The 15,303-nt window shown below is 59.9% G+C and overlaps 1 protein-coding gene across 2 annotated transcripts in view; it reads right to left on the bottom strand.

Annotated features, from left to right (window-relative positions):
• The window catches only part of LRP1 (LDL receptor related protein 1), an 81,381-nt gene that overhangs the window by 9,108 nt on the left and 56,970 nt on the right, over positions 1–15,303 (bottom strand). For both annotated transcript variants that reach the window (XM_042946930.1, XM_042946932.1), the window contains 28 exons: positions 12,365–12,569; positions 11,782–11,974; positions 10,904–11,029; positions 10,563–10,691; positions 10,166–10,285; positions 9,840–9,953; positions 9,385–9,534; positions 9,178–9,300; positions 8,751–8,867; positions 8,441–8,569; positions 8,045–8,167; positions 7,810–7,950; positions 7,537–7,727; positions 6,588–6,771; positions 6,398–6,483; positions 6,104–6,223; positions 5,389–5,576; positions 5,048–5,253; positions 4,355–4,543; positions 3,635–3,783; positions 3,116–3,209; positions 2,879–2,995; positions 2,510–2,629; positions 2,047–2,169; positions 1,767–1,892; positions 1,237–1,353; positions 453–559; positions 216–348 (listed from right to left, as the gene is read on the bottom strand). In XM_042946930.1, the coding sequence (XP_042802864.1) occupies positions 216–348; positions 453–559; positions 1,237–1,353; positions 1,767–1,892; positions 2,047–2,169; positions 2,510–2,629; positions 2,879–2,995; positions 3,116–3,209; positions 3,635–3,783; positions 4,355–4,543; positions 5,048–5,253; positions 5,389–5,576; positions 6,104–6,223; positions 6,398–6,483; positions 6,588–6,771; positions 7,537–7,727; positions 7,810–7,950; positions 8,045–8,167; positions 8,441–8,569; positions 8,751–8,867; positions 9,178–9,300; positions 9,385–9,534; positions 9,840–9,953; positions 10,166–10,285; positions 10,563–10,691; positions 10,904–11,029; positions 11,782–11,974; positions 12,365–12,569 (3,920 nt within the window). The remainder of the gene's footprint in view (positions 1–215; positions 349–452; positions 560–1,236; positions 1,354–1,766; positions 1,893–2,046; positions 2,170–2,509; positions 2,630–2,878; positions 2,996–3,115; positions 3,210–3,634; positions 3,784–4,354; positions 4,544–5,047; positions 5,254–5,388; positions 5,577–6,103; positions 6,224–6,397; positions 6,484–6,587; positions 6,772–7,536; positions 7,728–7,809; positions 7,951–8,044; positions 8,168–8,440; positions 8,570–8,750; positions 8,868–9,177; positions 9,301–9,384; positions 9,535–9,839; positions 9,954–10,165; positions 10,286–10,562; positions 10,692–10,903; positions 11,030–11,781; positions 11,975–12,364; positions 12,570–15,303) is intronic.

Genomic DNA, 15,303 nt, shown 5'->3' with positions numbered 1-15,303 from the left:
GACTAAGTGCCGTTGTGGAGGGAACAACCTGTCCCAACGTGTACCCAGAGGCCCTGTGTGTTGTTCACTGCTATATCCCCAACGCCTAGAACGGTGCCTGACACATGGCAGGTGCTTAAGAAATATTTTTTGTATGAACAATGACTACAGAAGACAAAGAATGAGGTGAATGACTGGGCCACATGGTGGGGTGGGGGGTGGTGGCAGGGCCTCACCGCCAGTGCCACAGGCTTCCTCATCACTGCCGTCCATGCAGTCGGCATCCGCATCACAGCGCCAGCGCAGAGGGATGCAGTGACCACTCTTGCACTGGAACTGGTCCATGTCACATCGGGGAGTGCAGTCTTTCTGTGGGCACAGGAGCAAGCATCCTGGTCAGATCGGGGCACCCCTGTAGCTCTGTCCTGATTCTTCTGAGGCCATCCCTCCCTCCTTCTCCTCTCCCTACACACCTCGTCTGAGCCATCTGCACAGTCATGGTCCCCATCGCATTTCCAGCGCCCAGCAATGCAGCGGCCATTGGCACAGGAGAACTCGCTCTCAGAGCAGGGCCGAGGGGCTGGAGAAGGACAGGGGAGAAACACGCCCCAGGAGGGTGGGCACAGGGACTCAGCCCTTGGAGTATCTCCAGCCCTTGGCAGAACAATACCACCCGTCCTTGTGTCCCTGAAAGCCACAGTTGACTGGCATAATGACCACGCCAGCCAACTGGCTGCCCTCATGGGATCAGCTGGGTACAGAGGAGGCTCACACTTACCCCTCTGGGGCAGATACACGAGAGAGGGCATGGGTCCCTGGTTCTGCCCTAGGGACAGACTGTGTGCGGGGGGTCGAGGGGAACAGGAAAGGGACAAGACCACTAAGACAAGCACCAGGGTTTAGGGAGAGGCCAGTAAAGGATGATGGGCTGAGGCACAGCACGGGGACGGACGGGTGGGCTCTGGGGCAGTGGCAGGGGGTGTGGTGGGAGCAGGGGCACATCAGAGACACCTACCTCTGCAACCCCAAGAGGACAGTGTGAAAATGGAGAGAAACATGAGATGAGGTGAAATGGCACAAACTCAAATACACGACATGGAGTGGGGTGGGGTGGGGTGAGCAGGGAGGGGGCACCTGACCCCCAGCCCTGGGAGGCAGCCACCTGTGCCGGCCAGCCTGGTGGGGACAGGGGTGCTGAGAAGGGAGGAGCCCCAGGTCTGTGGGGGTGGGGCGGGGCGGGGGGGTGGGGGGACATACTGCAGCTCTCCTCGTCTGAGTTATCCCCACAGTCGTTGTCATAATCGCACTGCCAGCGCCCTGGCACGCAACGGTTGTTCTTGCAGCGGAACTGGTAGGGCTCACAGGTGCGCTCGTCTGGGGAGGCAAGATTGGGAGGCAAACATCGGGGCAGTCAGGGACAGAGCGGGGACAGGCCCGAGGGTTTCAGACAGGCATGGGCAGGATGGCCAGGAGTGGGAGAAAGATCAGCGGGGGGAGGCCAAGCAGTGTTCTGAGATTCGAGAAGGTTATGGGGCCCAGTGGGACACGAGTGGGAGGAGCCGCTTGGGGGAGGGGATTAATGGAGCCCCCTCTGTTAGGCAGGCAGAGAAGATTCTGCGCGGGTATGTGCCGAGGAAGTGCCGGTGGAGGCAGGGACGGGGAATCAGACAGGGGGTGGTGGTCAGGGGAAGCCGAGTGCCAGGCGGCTTGAGCCCCAGTCAGCAGGTGGCCTGAGTCCTGTCCAGGCCGGATGCCTTCCCCTGAGAGCGGGGTCTGGGGAAGCTCACCACACTCCTCCTTGGGCTCGTCGGAGCCGTCCCCACAGTCGTCCTCTCCATCACACTTCCAGCGAGCGGGGATACAGCGGCCGGAGTCCTTGCAGCGGAACTCATCCACTCCACAGGTCATCTGGGCTGCAAGGGGGCAGCTGGTGGTGAGGGGGAGGATCCTTGCAGGAGCGCGCCGGGAGGGCAATGCAGTGGCCGCTGGTCACCCGGGGTGGGGATGAGGTGGGAACAGCAGACGCAGTGGAGGGAAGGTGGGCTCTGGGGGCACCAGGCAACTCACTGCAGTTGGCAGGCTCATCGCTGCCATCCACGCAGTCGTTGTCCCGGTCACAGACCCAGACTCGGGGGATGCAGCGCTTGGTGATGGAGCACTGGAACTGGTTGGGGGCACAGGTCACTTCGGCTGCAGGGTAGGGGGAGAGAATGAGGACCTGCCCATTTTTCCCCCACCACAGTTTGAGATCACCGTCTTCTTCCTCTTCCAAGCCCTGGCCCTGGTCCCACTAGAAATTTCTTAGGAGAAAGGGACAGTTTATCTCCAATTTTGGTGCTTTTTGTTTTCTGAATCTTCACCTTTTCCCAGCAAACCAAGTCATACCCTGTATAATTTATGTCACCCATCTAATAACATTACTTGACAGCCACATGGCCCAGAGAAGCGGCGGGTAGACTTCAGTGTGCAGTGTGTTTCTGTGTCTGTTTCCCTGCCACCCCGCTCCCTGCCCACAGCCCTGGGCACTCACGGCAGTCCCTCTCGTCCTCCCCGTCTCCACAGTTGTCCTGCCCATTGCAACGGAAGATGCCGGGGATGCAACGGTTGGTGTTGGTGCACTTGAACTGACTGGGCAAGCAGACGTGGATATCTGTGGGAGGTGGGGAGGAGGGTGAGGTAACTAATGGGGGGTAGAGGATTCAGGAGCAGCGAGGGGGCACCTCATCCCCTCAGTGGGAGCATGCAGGTTCAGGGCCTAGAGCAGCAGGAGTCCAGCCTGGAGAGGAGGCTGCTGTGGGCTGAGCTTCCTTGTCCTTGGAGTTTAGTAGGAAACCTCCAAGTTCCGGGGAAGGAGAAAGGGGGAGGGAGGAGGGCAGACAGTGGCTGGGCAGCCCTTTACCGCAGTTGGCCTCGTCACTGTTGTCCTGGCAGTCATTGTCCCCGTCACAGATGAAGGCAGGGTTCGTGCAGATGCCTGTTGAGCACTGGAACTGTCCTGGGCGGCACTTGAATTCGGCTGCCAGGAGGGGAGCCACAGAGTCAGAAAGGCTGGGGCTGGGCATGGCCACTCAGAGCCTGGAGAGTCAGGCTGCCCCCGGTGCAGGACCCTCTTGCCACCCCTGCTCTGGGCACTTACGACAGTCCGGGGGCTCGTCTGAGTGGTCCCCACAGTCGTCCTCTGTGTCACATTTCCACCAGAAGGGGATGCACTTGTCGTTCTTGCACACAAACTGGAGGGCAGGTGGGGGCAAGAGGGGTTGGTGGGGGTCTGGGGAAACTCAGGAGACTTTCTTTTGGGGGGCTGCGATGTTTCAAAGAAGCGGGAGGACCAGGGTAATTTGTGGAGGTGCTGAGCTGGATGGAAGGTTGGGATATGATGAGTGCGGGAAGGCCAGGTGATGGGGTATCTGTGTGGGGGTCAGGGTGGGGGGTGCTGGTAAGGGAGGGTCAGGGTTAGGGTGTGGGGGTGTTTGTGTGAGGTGACAGGTATAAAAATATTGCTGTGGGGAGACAAGAGGTAGGCAAGAAATGTGGGGGTGTTAGCGTGGGAAAACCAGATGCGTGAGGACATTAGAGCGGGTGTTGGGGTCCGAGGAGGAGTGGAGGTTGGGGGAACGAGGCATTGGTGAATGGGGGTCAAGGGGAAGAGCCTCACCTGACTTGCTGTGCAGTTAGACACACAGGTGCGCCCATCGCTGCCCAGGTAGAAGTTGGTAGGACAGGCACATTTGTGGCCCCCACCGGGGGACAGTAGGCACAGGTTGCTGCAGCCGCCATTGTTGACCTTGCACGGATGATTGGGCACTGCCAGAAAGAAAGTGGCTAACGGGCAGCCGACTGGACCCAGTATATGGGCCAGGGCCCCCTGAGCCACTGCCCTCTGGCAGAATGAGGGCGGCACTCACTGATGCCACATTTTCTGGTCTTCTGAAGGCTGCCTAGCCCACTCTATTCTGGACAGAGGCAGGACAGATCCAAATCCTACTCCTTTAGGAAGGAGCTGAAGCCAGAGAAGGGAGATGACTCTTCTTGAGGTCCCAGGATCAGGCCAGCCCTGCAGCCTCATATGCTGCCTCACCTGTGCCCTCCCTCGGGTACAGCCCGCCTGCCTTTGGGGTCCTGCCTTGGCGGTCCACACCTGGACGCACCCTACTTGACTGGCCTCAGGGGCTTGCTGCTACAAGACTCCTGGGATGGACCCAGGCTGGGCTGCAGCTCCTGAGAGCCTGTTGATAGCCTCCCTAATTTCCCAGTGTCTGGCAAAAACTGCTCAGGCAGTGCTAGAGAAGAACCAATCCTGCTGGGCCATATCCTTCCCCGGGGGCCCTGCATGCCAGGCTCACTCTTTGCTGGCTCCCACCCCTTGACTGCTCACCATCTGGCTGGCGCAGGGCGTGGAAGACATGCAAGTCCATGGGCCGGTGCAGGGTGCTGATGAGGAGTGTCTTGTTGGTGCCCGTGGTCTTGTGGGCTCGGTTGATGGACTTTGTCTCCCAGTCGGTCCAGTACACGTAGTCCTCAAACAGGGTCAGTGCGAAGATGTGTGGGATGTCCTGGCTCAGCACTGCAGACGGGGAGGGAATGGGCCCAGCAGCCGGTTAGCGCCTTCCCTACTAGACATCCTTAACCCTACAATAACCCTGTGAGGTGGGCGCCAGCCCCCGTTCCAGATGGTTAAGTGGCTTCCCAAGGTCGCACAGCTAAGTGGCAAAGCTGGAACTCAAACTCAGGCCTTTCTGACAGCAGGTTCCTGCTCTGTAATATTAGAGGATGCCCTGTGCCGAAGCACCCCAACCCCAGGCATCCTACTCCTGTCTTTCTCGGGGCCCCGAACTGTGCATGAGAAGTAACTTCTCTTTCTCCTTCAGATGGTGGCCTCATGCCTGGGCTTGTCCAGGGGGCGTACATCGGGGTGCTCTGGATCCCCGTTCTGAGATCCCCATTCTCAGGCCATGCTGTCTGACTTTTAACCTTATTCTTGCCCCAAAGGCCTGATCCTCTGTAGCTCCAGACCCCACCCCCGACCCCCAGAGCTGCTGTGCCCAGGCAGCCTCACTGGCACACTGACCGACGTGGCGATTAGAGCCATCCAGGCTGGCAAACTCGATGTAGTCCTCACGGGCATCAGCCCAGTAGATGCGTTCGGTGACGTAGTCCAGTGTCAGGCCGTTGGGCCACGTGATCTTGGTGTCCACGATGACACTACGGCCAGACCCATCCATGCCTATCCGGCCGATCAGTGAGTGGTCACCCCAGTCTGTCCAGTACAGGTACCTGGCAGGTGGGTGGGCAGTGAGCCCCAAGAGATCCAGCGACTGGTCCCACCAAGAGCCTGCAGGGAGGCTGGGCCTGGATGCCTGAGCATACTGCTTGCTTCAGGGGCTCCCCCAACCCTCCTTGCCCTCGTACCCATTCTGCACGTCCACCACCAGAGCTCTGGGCTCACGGAGGCCAGAGCTGACCAGCACCGTCCGATAGGCCCCGTTGAGCTTTGATACTTCGATGGTGTCCCGACCTTTGTCGCACCAGTACAGGTTGCCACCCACCCAGTCCACAGCCAGCCCGTCAGGGTTGCTGAGGCCTGTCCGGTGCAGCACCTATGGGCAGAGGCAGGGAAAGAAGAGCTCTGGATGACCAGGGTTATGACCCTCAGTCTCTCTGGGGGCCCAGCACCCCCCCAACTGTGAAGTAGAGCTTCCTCCCCCAGCTTGCAGGGAGGACAATGGATGGAAAACGCCCAGGCCCAGGCCTAGTGTCAGCTGAGGCTATAGGAGAGGGGTCTCCAGAGGAGAGCTCCTGCACCCCAAATCCCACAGTGCCTAGGGGCGTGAATTTAAGAGAGGGCAGCCATAAGGGGGAAGCTACTGATAATGAGGGAAAAAGCAGGAGGAATCTCCTAGACCTCACTCTCTGAGCTTGGAGCAGAGGAAGAAGCCAGGACAAACAGAGTTAGGCAGTGACTTCGTGGGGAAGGAAGAGGAGGAAATAATTCAGTGGGATGCGATGGGTGAGGGGGAGATGGCCTTGAAACACAGTGAGCCCTCTGGGGAGGGGCACTGCAGCTGGATCTCTGGCCCCCGAAGCCTAGTTTGTCTGCTGAGGAGTGGGCTGCCCCTGGCCTCACCTGCACATTGCTTCCGTTAAGGTGCATCCTTCGGATCATGCTGCCCTGGGTTGTCACGTCTGTCCAGTAAATCATCTGCTCTCGGTAGTCAAAGTCCAAGGCGACGGCGTTGTTCAGGCCCTGGGTGTGGGGGGTGGGGGATGACTACAGAGTCAGGACGCCGGTGGCTGGAGGAGTGAGTAGGAGGTGACGAACATGGGCCCAAGGGGGGAGGATGAGGGGGCTGGGCGGGGAAGGGAAGATAGCTCTGGGCCTGGGGACAGGGGTGGGGGTGAGGAGGGCCGGCTCTGGCACCTGCTTCAACAGCGTGTAGTTGGAGCCGTCCAGGTTGAGCTTGCGCAGGTAGTACCGGTTGGCAAAGATCAGGAATGGCTCCTCATCTGGAGACAGAGCGTCCTGGTTCAGCTGCCAGCTGGGGCATGTTCTGGCACCCCCGGTCCCCAGCTGCCTGAGCCATCCGACCCCCTCCATGCGCCCGTCTCACCAGTCACCGCTTTGCAGCTGTGGGGGTCGCCGCTGCGGGGGGCGTAGCCCTCTACACACAGACACTTGTAGCTGCCGTGCGTGTTGATGCAGCGCTGGCTGCAGGGGAAGGTCGAGCTGCACTCATCCACATCGGCACACGTCCGGCCGTCATCCTTCAGGCGGAAGCCGGGGCGGCAGCGGCACTGCAGGCACAGGGAGGCTTGGGCTGGGGAAGGGGCTGTGGTCGGAGCCTCTCGCCCTGGAGCCTAGAGCTCTGGTTCCCTCCACCCCGGGGGCTGGCTGGCTCCGCTGGGGAAGCCCAGCCTTGAGGCGCGGGAGGCAGGCAGCAAACAGATACTGAGCCATCTGGCTCTCACTGCAGCTAAGCCACTGCAGTGACCGATGACCACCCGGTTTCTGTCCCCAGAGGTCAATGCTCAGGCCTCATCTTATGTGACCTGTGAGCATTATCTGACAGAGCTGGTGGTGCGCCTCCTCCAAGGTTTTCCTCACACGGTTCTTCTCCCACGCCAGCGGCTGCCCCTTCTCAGGCTCCTCTGCCAGTCCCCCATCACCTCCCTGCCACTGGTGTGGCTGAGCACAGGCCATCTACACGCGCTCCATTGGGGAGCCTATCCAGACTCATAACTCCCAGATTCTGGGCTCCTGTCTGGCCTCTCCCTTGACCTGCACACCTGGACTTTGGCGCCTGCCTGACATCTGCACACCCCTCCCTCTCCCATAGCCCTTGCTGGCCCTACTTTCCAAGGGGATGCAGAACCCAACCAAGTAAAGGTTTTGATTTTGTTCCTCTGCTGTGTCCCCAAGTGCCCAGAGCACTGCCTGGCAGAGTAGGTGCCGAATGAGCCCTTGTTGAATGAACGAACAAATGAACGGACGAGGGGTGGAGAAAGGAGCTCCCGCCAGTCTTGGGCGAGTGGAAGCTCCCACTCCGGGGTGGGGCACACCTTGAAGCCAATCTTGAGGTCCTCGCAGTCCTGGCTGCAGCCACTGAGCTTGCGGCTGAGACACTCGTTGACATGGCAGCCGCGCTCATCTGAGCCGTCACCACAGTCATCCTGGCCGTTGCAGAGCAGCGCCTCGGCCACACAGCGCCCGCTGCTGCACAGGAACTGCGAGGAGGCGTTGCACTTGTGCTCTGCAAGGGGTGGGGAGGGCAGGTCAGGGGGGCCATTGGGCCAGGGATGGAGGGTGGGGAGGGGGCCGTGCATCGGGCCCACCTGGGCTGGTGCAGTGTGGGTTCTTGGGGGCCTCGTCGCTCTGATCGTGGCAGTCATTTTCCCCATCGCACTCCCACTGGCGGGAGCTCAGACAGCGCCCATTGGCACAGCGGAACTCGTTGGGGCCGCACGTTGGGTACTCTGGGGGAGGAGGGGCCGGGTGAGTTTGGGAGCTTGGGCATAGGGAGGGCAGGGCGCACCCCTGGTGCCACCCCCAGGGAGGCCCCGGGCTCACCACACTCCGGGGACTCGTCGGAGCCATCGGCGCAGTCACGGTCATGGTCACACACGAAATGCTTAGGGATGCACTGGCGATTTTGGCACATGAACTCACGGTCATCACAGGTGCTGTTGTACACTACGGACAGAGACAGACATGGCCCCTCAGCTCCCCCTGACTAGCTGATGACTGTCACACGGGACCTTGGTGGGGTCTGAGTGGCAGAGTGGACAGAGAGCACTGGATGGAGGGTCCAGACACCCATGTGGGTTGTAGACAGGGCTCTGCCACTGACTGCCCGAGGGACCCCTGCTGAAGCACTTCCTCTCTTTGATTTCAGTTTTCCCTACTGCAAAGAGAGACTGTGGCTGCTTGCTGCCCGCCCCACTCCTCATGGCCCCTGCCACTCACAGCAGCCAGCCGCGATGCTCTCGTCGGCACCGTCAGCACAGTCCTTGTCACCATCACAGAGCCAGCGCTCGGGGACACACACATGGGTGCCCGGGCAGGAGAAGGAGGAGGGGCCGCACGTCTTGCCTTCTGTGGGGGGAACAGGGAGCCGCTGGGAGCAGGCACAGCGGGCCGGGCAGCGGGGGTGACATTCCCACCACTGTGCTGTCCATCCCTCCCGTAGTAGGGTATGTGCACGTGCGGGTGGCATGGGGGGGGGCTCTGTCCCTCCCGGGAGCAACTCCCCGGCCCGATCCCAGCCACCTCTCACCACAGTGAGCCGCCTCATCTGAGCCATCCCCGCAGTCATCACTGCCATCACATAGCCACTGCTTGGAGATGCACCGATGGTTCTGGCACTCAAACTGGGCCTCCGAGCAGAACTTGTCTGGGGCAGTTGGAAACCAAAGTGAGATGGGGGGAGGGGATGGCATGGCACTGAGCTGGGCAGGCAGGTGTAGGGTGCATGCCAAGGCATCCCTCTGTGGGGGTCAGCATGAGCTAGAGAGATGCCCCCTCGCCCCCGGGGGTGGGACCTGGGGTTAAGGCCCTGGGTGCCCTTCTCCTAGGAGGACATTTCCTGGGAGGGAACTAAAAGGTGAGGTGTGGACAGTGACTCAGTAACTCTGGTGAAGCCCCTGCCCGCCATGGGTTCTCTGGGCTCCCAGCTCGGGTGGGTGGGCCCTGTGGTCACTCACTGCAGTGGGTCTCATCCTCGCCGTGCTCACAGTCGTCTTCCTTGTCACACGTCCAGCTCATGGGGATGCAGCGCCCACTGGGGCAGGCAAAGTAATTCAAGGGGCATCTGGGTCGCTTCACTCCTGGGGGGAGAGGGAAGCATGAGGGCACTGCCACCCTGGGGGGGCCGCCGCCCGCCGTGCATCTGACCCAAGGCTGGTGTAGACCTGGGCAGTCGCGCTCGTCGCTGTAGTCCCCACAGTCATTGGCACCGTCACACACCCAGCTGGGTGCATAGCAGAGGGAGGTCCGCTCACAGGGCTGGAAGCGCACTCCTTTCACCCCCAGGCGGAAGTAGCTGCTACAGTCGGTGGCGCCTGGTGGGGGCAGGGATGAGGGGTGAACCGAGGTTCCCTCCACACTCCCTCCCGGGGCAGCTGCTGGCCTGACAGTGGCCTTGGTGTTTTAGAAAGTCGCACGGTGTCCTTCGGGGGAGGGGGTGCTGTCCACCCCTTCCACTCACCCCAGGGAGCCCAGGCCTGGGGCGGGGGCCACACAGGCTGTGAGGGTGACAGAGGCCGCCACGTGGGCCAAAGGGATGGCAGGGAGGAGCCCCAGGCAAGAGGCAAGGGAGCGAGACGGGAGAGAGACTACAAGGCACCCAGGCAGGGGTGTCACTCACTGCAGTTCATCTCATCGGAGGCGTCCTCACAGTCCACAAACTGGTTGCAGCGGCTGGAGTTCCCAATGCAGGTGCCGTCCCGGCAGCGGAATTCTCCCACTCCGCAGGCCGTCTCTAGAACAGCACCCACCCCCAGACCATCAGGCCACAATTTTCCACGTTGGGGGCAAGAGACCCCAGGCCAGAGCTCCTGGCCCAAAGCACCTGCCCAGTCCCACCGTGGAGCACGCTGAAGCAGACCCCATGGGGCCTGGGAACCAAAGCTCAGCAAGGGCGGGGCGTGGCAGAGGTGGGGGTCTGAGGGCCAGGTCCCGGGTCCCACTCACTGTTGCAGGGAATCTCATCCGAGCCGTCCCCACAGTCGTCCGCCCCGTTGCACCACAGCATGTTGGACACGCAGCGCCCGTTGTTACACTGTCGGAAAGTCTTCTTGCAGCGGCGTGAGTCTGCGGACAGACGGGGAGCGGGCCAGCAGTCAGCGGCAGCGACAGGGGAGGCGCTGCCTCTGATGAGACGTCATGCATTTGTTCCCTTGACAAACTGCTCAGGGGCTGGCACAGGGCTAGCGGCGGTTCTGCCCTTCGGGACAGCTGTGGAGTGGGTCACGGAGCTTTGCTCCCCTCACTCCCACACCCTGCCCCACTGGGGGCTGAGGCGGTCGACTCTGGAGGCCAGGGGTAAGGGAGGAGGGTTGGGGCACAGAGGCTGGAGGAGGCGCCTTACTACAGTAGGATGGCTTCTCGTCAGACTTGTCCTTGCAGTGGGAGACACCGTCACAGGTCAGGCTGAAGTTGATGCACTCACCGTTGGCACACTCGAACTCATCTTGTGCTCGGCAAGAGGAGTTCACAGCTGTGGGGGCGATGTGGAGGGAGCTTCGTAAGCCAGGGTCCTGCGGCCTCGAATGTCTCTACCCCCTGTCCCCCAGAACTGAGGTCATCCTCAGTTTCTCCTAGATAAAAGTTTTCACGAGGGTGGGCTACTGGAGTCTAGGAGGAGATGGTCCCCAGTGTGTGCCCAGGGTCCCCCCACCAGTGTCTGTCCTCCGTCATTCCCTCTCTCACCCCGGCAGGTGAGGTCCTCTTGGAGGATGCGGCCCCCTCGGCAGGAGCAGTTGACATGGCCTTGGTGAGTGAGCAGACATAGGTCTTGGCAGCCCCCGTTGTTGACGCGGCAAGGGGAGAGCTCACCTGAAACAAGGACAGAGGACAGCGGGCTAAGAGTGTCCCCAGTTGTGCACACACAAAATGCCCACACCCATTCACATAGCTTCACTGAGCTTCCTAGCCCTGGCCCTGGCACAATGGCACATGGCTGGGGGAGCAGAAAATGTGCTAAGGCAGGGCCAGTGGGAGTATTGGGGCTGGGGCTGAGGTTGAGGGTGTGTGTGCTCTTGGGGCGGGGGGTGACGTGGGCTTCGCCACGTGCTTTGAGGAGAGTTAAGTCGAAGGAGCCTAGTGGTGGGGCCTTGGAGTATGTGTGAGAGGCATGGAAAAGCTGTGGATCTGTATGGGGCCCCTCGGCCAGGCAGGCCCAATGTGGGAGTGTCTCTGTGCACACGCACGTGCACGCACAGTGTGGGGTAGGCAGAGCCTGGGGTGCGTGTGTCTGATCAGGCTCTGGGAGCGTGTGTGGTTCTTGGGGGGAAGAATGGCTAGGGCATGTGCTGGGGTGTCAAAGATTCAGGTGAGACCAGCTGTGGTGTGCTACGAGGGTGCATACGTGTGCACGCACACACAGATGTCTTGAGGGAGCTGGAGTAGAGGAGTGTTGGTGTTTTGGGTTTCTTGGGGGTGAAAGCGTGTACACTTGTGTGTCTGCATGTGGAGGCTGTGGGAGAACAGGACCAGGGTGTAGTGTGTGTGTGTGTGTGTGTGTGTGTGTGTGTGTGTGCTGGCACCAGGGGCAGGAGAGCAAGGCTGGTGGTAGTGGCCCCACTCACAGCTGTTGGTGTCATTGGCCACGGCGATGATGCCCATGGGCTGCTGGGGGATGTCCACACGCAGCAGCTTCATGTCACTGCCCACGTACTTGTTGGCCCGCTGCACAGCCCGCCGCACCCAGTCGGTCCAGAAAATGTGCTCCCCGTACACAGCCAACCCGAAGGGGTGGACTGGCTCGGACTTCAGGATCACCTGTGGCGACAGCACTAAGCCCGTCACAGGTAGGCTCAGGCCTCTGGCCCCAAATCCAACCCCCTGCAGCTGGCCCCAGGGGTGGGGGTGCCTGGCCTTGGCCGAGATCCCTGGACACAGTTGCAGAATGGGAAGACCTGCAGGGGAATCTTGCCATGTCCTCATTTAATTGATGAGGAAGCCACGCCCGGACAGGATGAGGGCTGCGCAAGGCCACACAGCTAAGCAGCAATGTCAGTGCCTCATTCTCCTCCCAAATCTTCCCACCATGTGGCTTCCCTTTCTGTTGCTCCGTGCCCAGGCAATCTCCATTTTGGCTGGCCAGCCGTCCCCTGACCCCTGATCCTAGCCTGCCCAGTGCCACCTGTTCCATCTGCCCCACAGACTCACATAGCGGTGGGAGCCGTCATACTCGCAGCGCTCGATCTTGTCTAGGGTGGCATCGGAGAAGTAGAGCTTCTCGGCACGGTGGTCGATGGCCAGGCCATTGGGGGTGCGGATGTCCTTCTCGATGAGAGTCAGGACATTGGCCCCCGACAGGGCCGCCCGCATGATGCTGGGGTGCTGCTCGTTCCAGTTGGTCCAGAACATCAGGCTGGGGGAAGACAGGGACAGGGGGATCAGGACTCAAAGCCAGGGAGTCTGCCGTGGAGGGCCCAGGCTGGGGCAAGGAGTCAACCAGAACCTGAGGGTCAGCCAGGGTGGGAACCAGATCCCAGCACAGCAGGCCACCTCACAGCCACCCAGGCCAACACAGCCCCGGTGCCCAGGAAGGGCCCAGCTACTGCATAGTCGGTGCGTGTGTATGTGTGCACACGTATTTCTCAGTGTCTGTGAAACAGCCATCTGTGTTTACTGAGAGACAGTGTAGCCAAGTAAGTCAGGTTCTGGGTTCCCATTCTGGCTCCACGACGTACAAGTTAGGAACCTCAGCAAGTGACTTAACTTCTCTGTGCCTCAGTTTCATCCTCCATGAGGTGGGGATAACACTATTACCTGCCTCATAGAGTGGTTTAAGGGTTAAAAGAGTTAATATTCATCTAGTGACAGCTGGTAGATGCCACATGAGTATTTCATATTATAGTAAAACCTTGGTTTGTGAATGTATTTCGTTCCAGAAACATGCTCGTAATCCAAAGCACCCGTATATCAAAGTGAATTTCAAGAACGCTTGGCTCAGTTCTGATCATGTGACATTCATCCCAGCTCTGCTCCTTCCAAGCTCTGACCTTGAACCAGCCTCTCGTTTCTACACCTTGGCCTCCTCTCAGTAAAGGAGGTGGTAAGATCGGGCCTTGCCTGTGCTCCTTTTGGGGGTGGTGAGGCTCCAGAGATGGGTGCGGATGACTTCAGGGCTGATCAGGCACTACACTAGGTGTGACAGTGTGGTTTTCAGACCACCTGCATTGGATCTTGATTCCTGGGTCCTCTGTCCCAGATATTCTGGGGCCAGGGAACCAGCACTTTCCAGCACTCCCCAGGCAAGCTTCATACACCCTGGAGTTTGAGAATCATCTAGCTACATCTGTTCTCTGGCTGTCTCATAGGACCTACCCCTGCCTCCCCACCCCACCGCACGCTTCCATGCCCTCTGCCCTCTGCTGCTCTGGACGCAGAGCTGTCTTCTGGCTGGCTGGCTGGTGGACCTGTCTCCTCAAACCTCTCCAGGTCTCTTTTTAACACCCCCTCCACAGCCTCTCCAGCACATTTGAGCTATGGCCTCCTGCCACTATGCTTCCACTTAGGGAGGTGCTGGCTATCCCCAAGCCACTGGGAGCTCTTGAGGATAAGTCTCTGATTTTAAAGGCCCCCATCCTGGGGGGAGGGGTGGGGTTCTGGATGGGGGTTCTTGGAATCAGAATGGGAGTTTGGATGGTGGCACGACGCCATCAAGGATGGTGGCATCTGTCTCTGGCTTCCATAGGAGAAATGGGTATGCCAGGGACAGCTGCTAGAATCATCCTCCCTGCTTTGTGGGTGCCCAACCAGGGACTTCAATGTCCTCAGGTAGAGCCCAGTTCACTCTGCAGTGGGAAGTGGCTTTCCTTCTACCATGGCAAACTGTTATATGTGGAAGAATGACATGTCCTACAATTGAGGATTTCAGGTTTGGTAAAACCACTCCCCAGGAAGTGGCTGGCAGGGAAGGGCAGGGAGAAGGGGCTGTCCTGAGGGGCAGGTTGTCAGCAGCCAGAATTGGGAGCAACCTGGGAACTGGGGCCAGCTGTAGGGGAGGCTCAGCCGGAGGTCCCTGCCCCTTTCATCACACTGGCCCCCCCCAATTCCTCCAAGGCACTCGCTCCTTCTGGCCAGGACAGGGCCTCTCCCAGACAGTTCAGCTCTTTCTCCTGCACCCTGCCCTGGATTTACTTCACCCCTGTCATCCTCCAGACCTCAGCTCAGCTGGGTGTCCTCGAGGACACATTCCTTGATATCCGGCCCAGGTCAGGTCCTTCTTACACACTCCTAAAGCTCCCTGCAGCCTCATGGCTAGCATCAAATATGCCTGAGGCAGAGCCAATGTCCATCTCACCCTCCCCTTGATCCTCAGCACATCGTTGGTTCCCAAGCCATTTGCTGAGCCTAGGCTCAGAGCAAAGGAATTTGGTGGGCAGCCATGAAGGAGCTTCTGAAGTCACAAAGCTCCACCATCTCTGGATTGGGGGTGGGAGGCAGGCAGGGGTGCCCAGGAGCATCACCCTTCCACGGAGGTTCCAGGCCCATAAGGGACAGGCCCTGAGGCCAGCCCAAGACAGGTAAAGTTACCAAGGGTCGCAGAGGGCAGATAGGATCTTTGTCATGAGCCAGGTACATGCAGGACAGGGTGAGGCAGGCCAGGGACAGAGGACCCTTGTGCTGGTCTGCGGGGCCAGGCAGGCTGGGCTGGGGCTGGCCTCGAGTGATATCAGGCTAAGGAATCTAGGTTTAGTCGGTACACTCACCATTTCTAAGTAGCTGCTTTTGGGTTTTGTTTGTCCCTTAGTTTCCTAGCAAAGCTTTGGGAAAACATTCCAAGTGCTGCTGAATTCTGGGGAAAACAGTTTTGCTTACGTGTGGGCCAGGATTTCTAAGGGGAGGAGGTGGTTCACTAGAGGCCCACACAGTGGGAGTGGGGGCTGCCCCTACAGGAGGACAGGGCAGGTGGAGACCAGGGGCAAGCACCACCTCCAGGTATTTCCTCCCAGGTTCTCCTGACTCATGCTCTGGACTGCCTTGCAACCTGAGCCTCGCTTCCAGGGCCCTCCCCAGGCCTGCTTCTGCTCACAAGAGCCCTTTGATCGGGCATGGGGGAGTCTCCTCACAGTCCTTCCCCACCTACAGCACTCCTT

Source organism: Panthera leo, chromosome B4, assembly GCF_018350215.1.
Source record: "Panthera leo isolate Ple1 chromosome B4, P.leo_Ple1_pat1.1, whole genome shotgun sequence".
NCBI classification, from domain to species: Eukaryota; Metazoa; Chordata; class Mammalia; order Carnivora; family Felidae; genus Panthera; species Panthera leo.
This window is presented reverse-complemented; position numbering and strand designations above follow the sequence as displayed.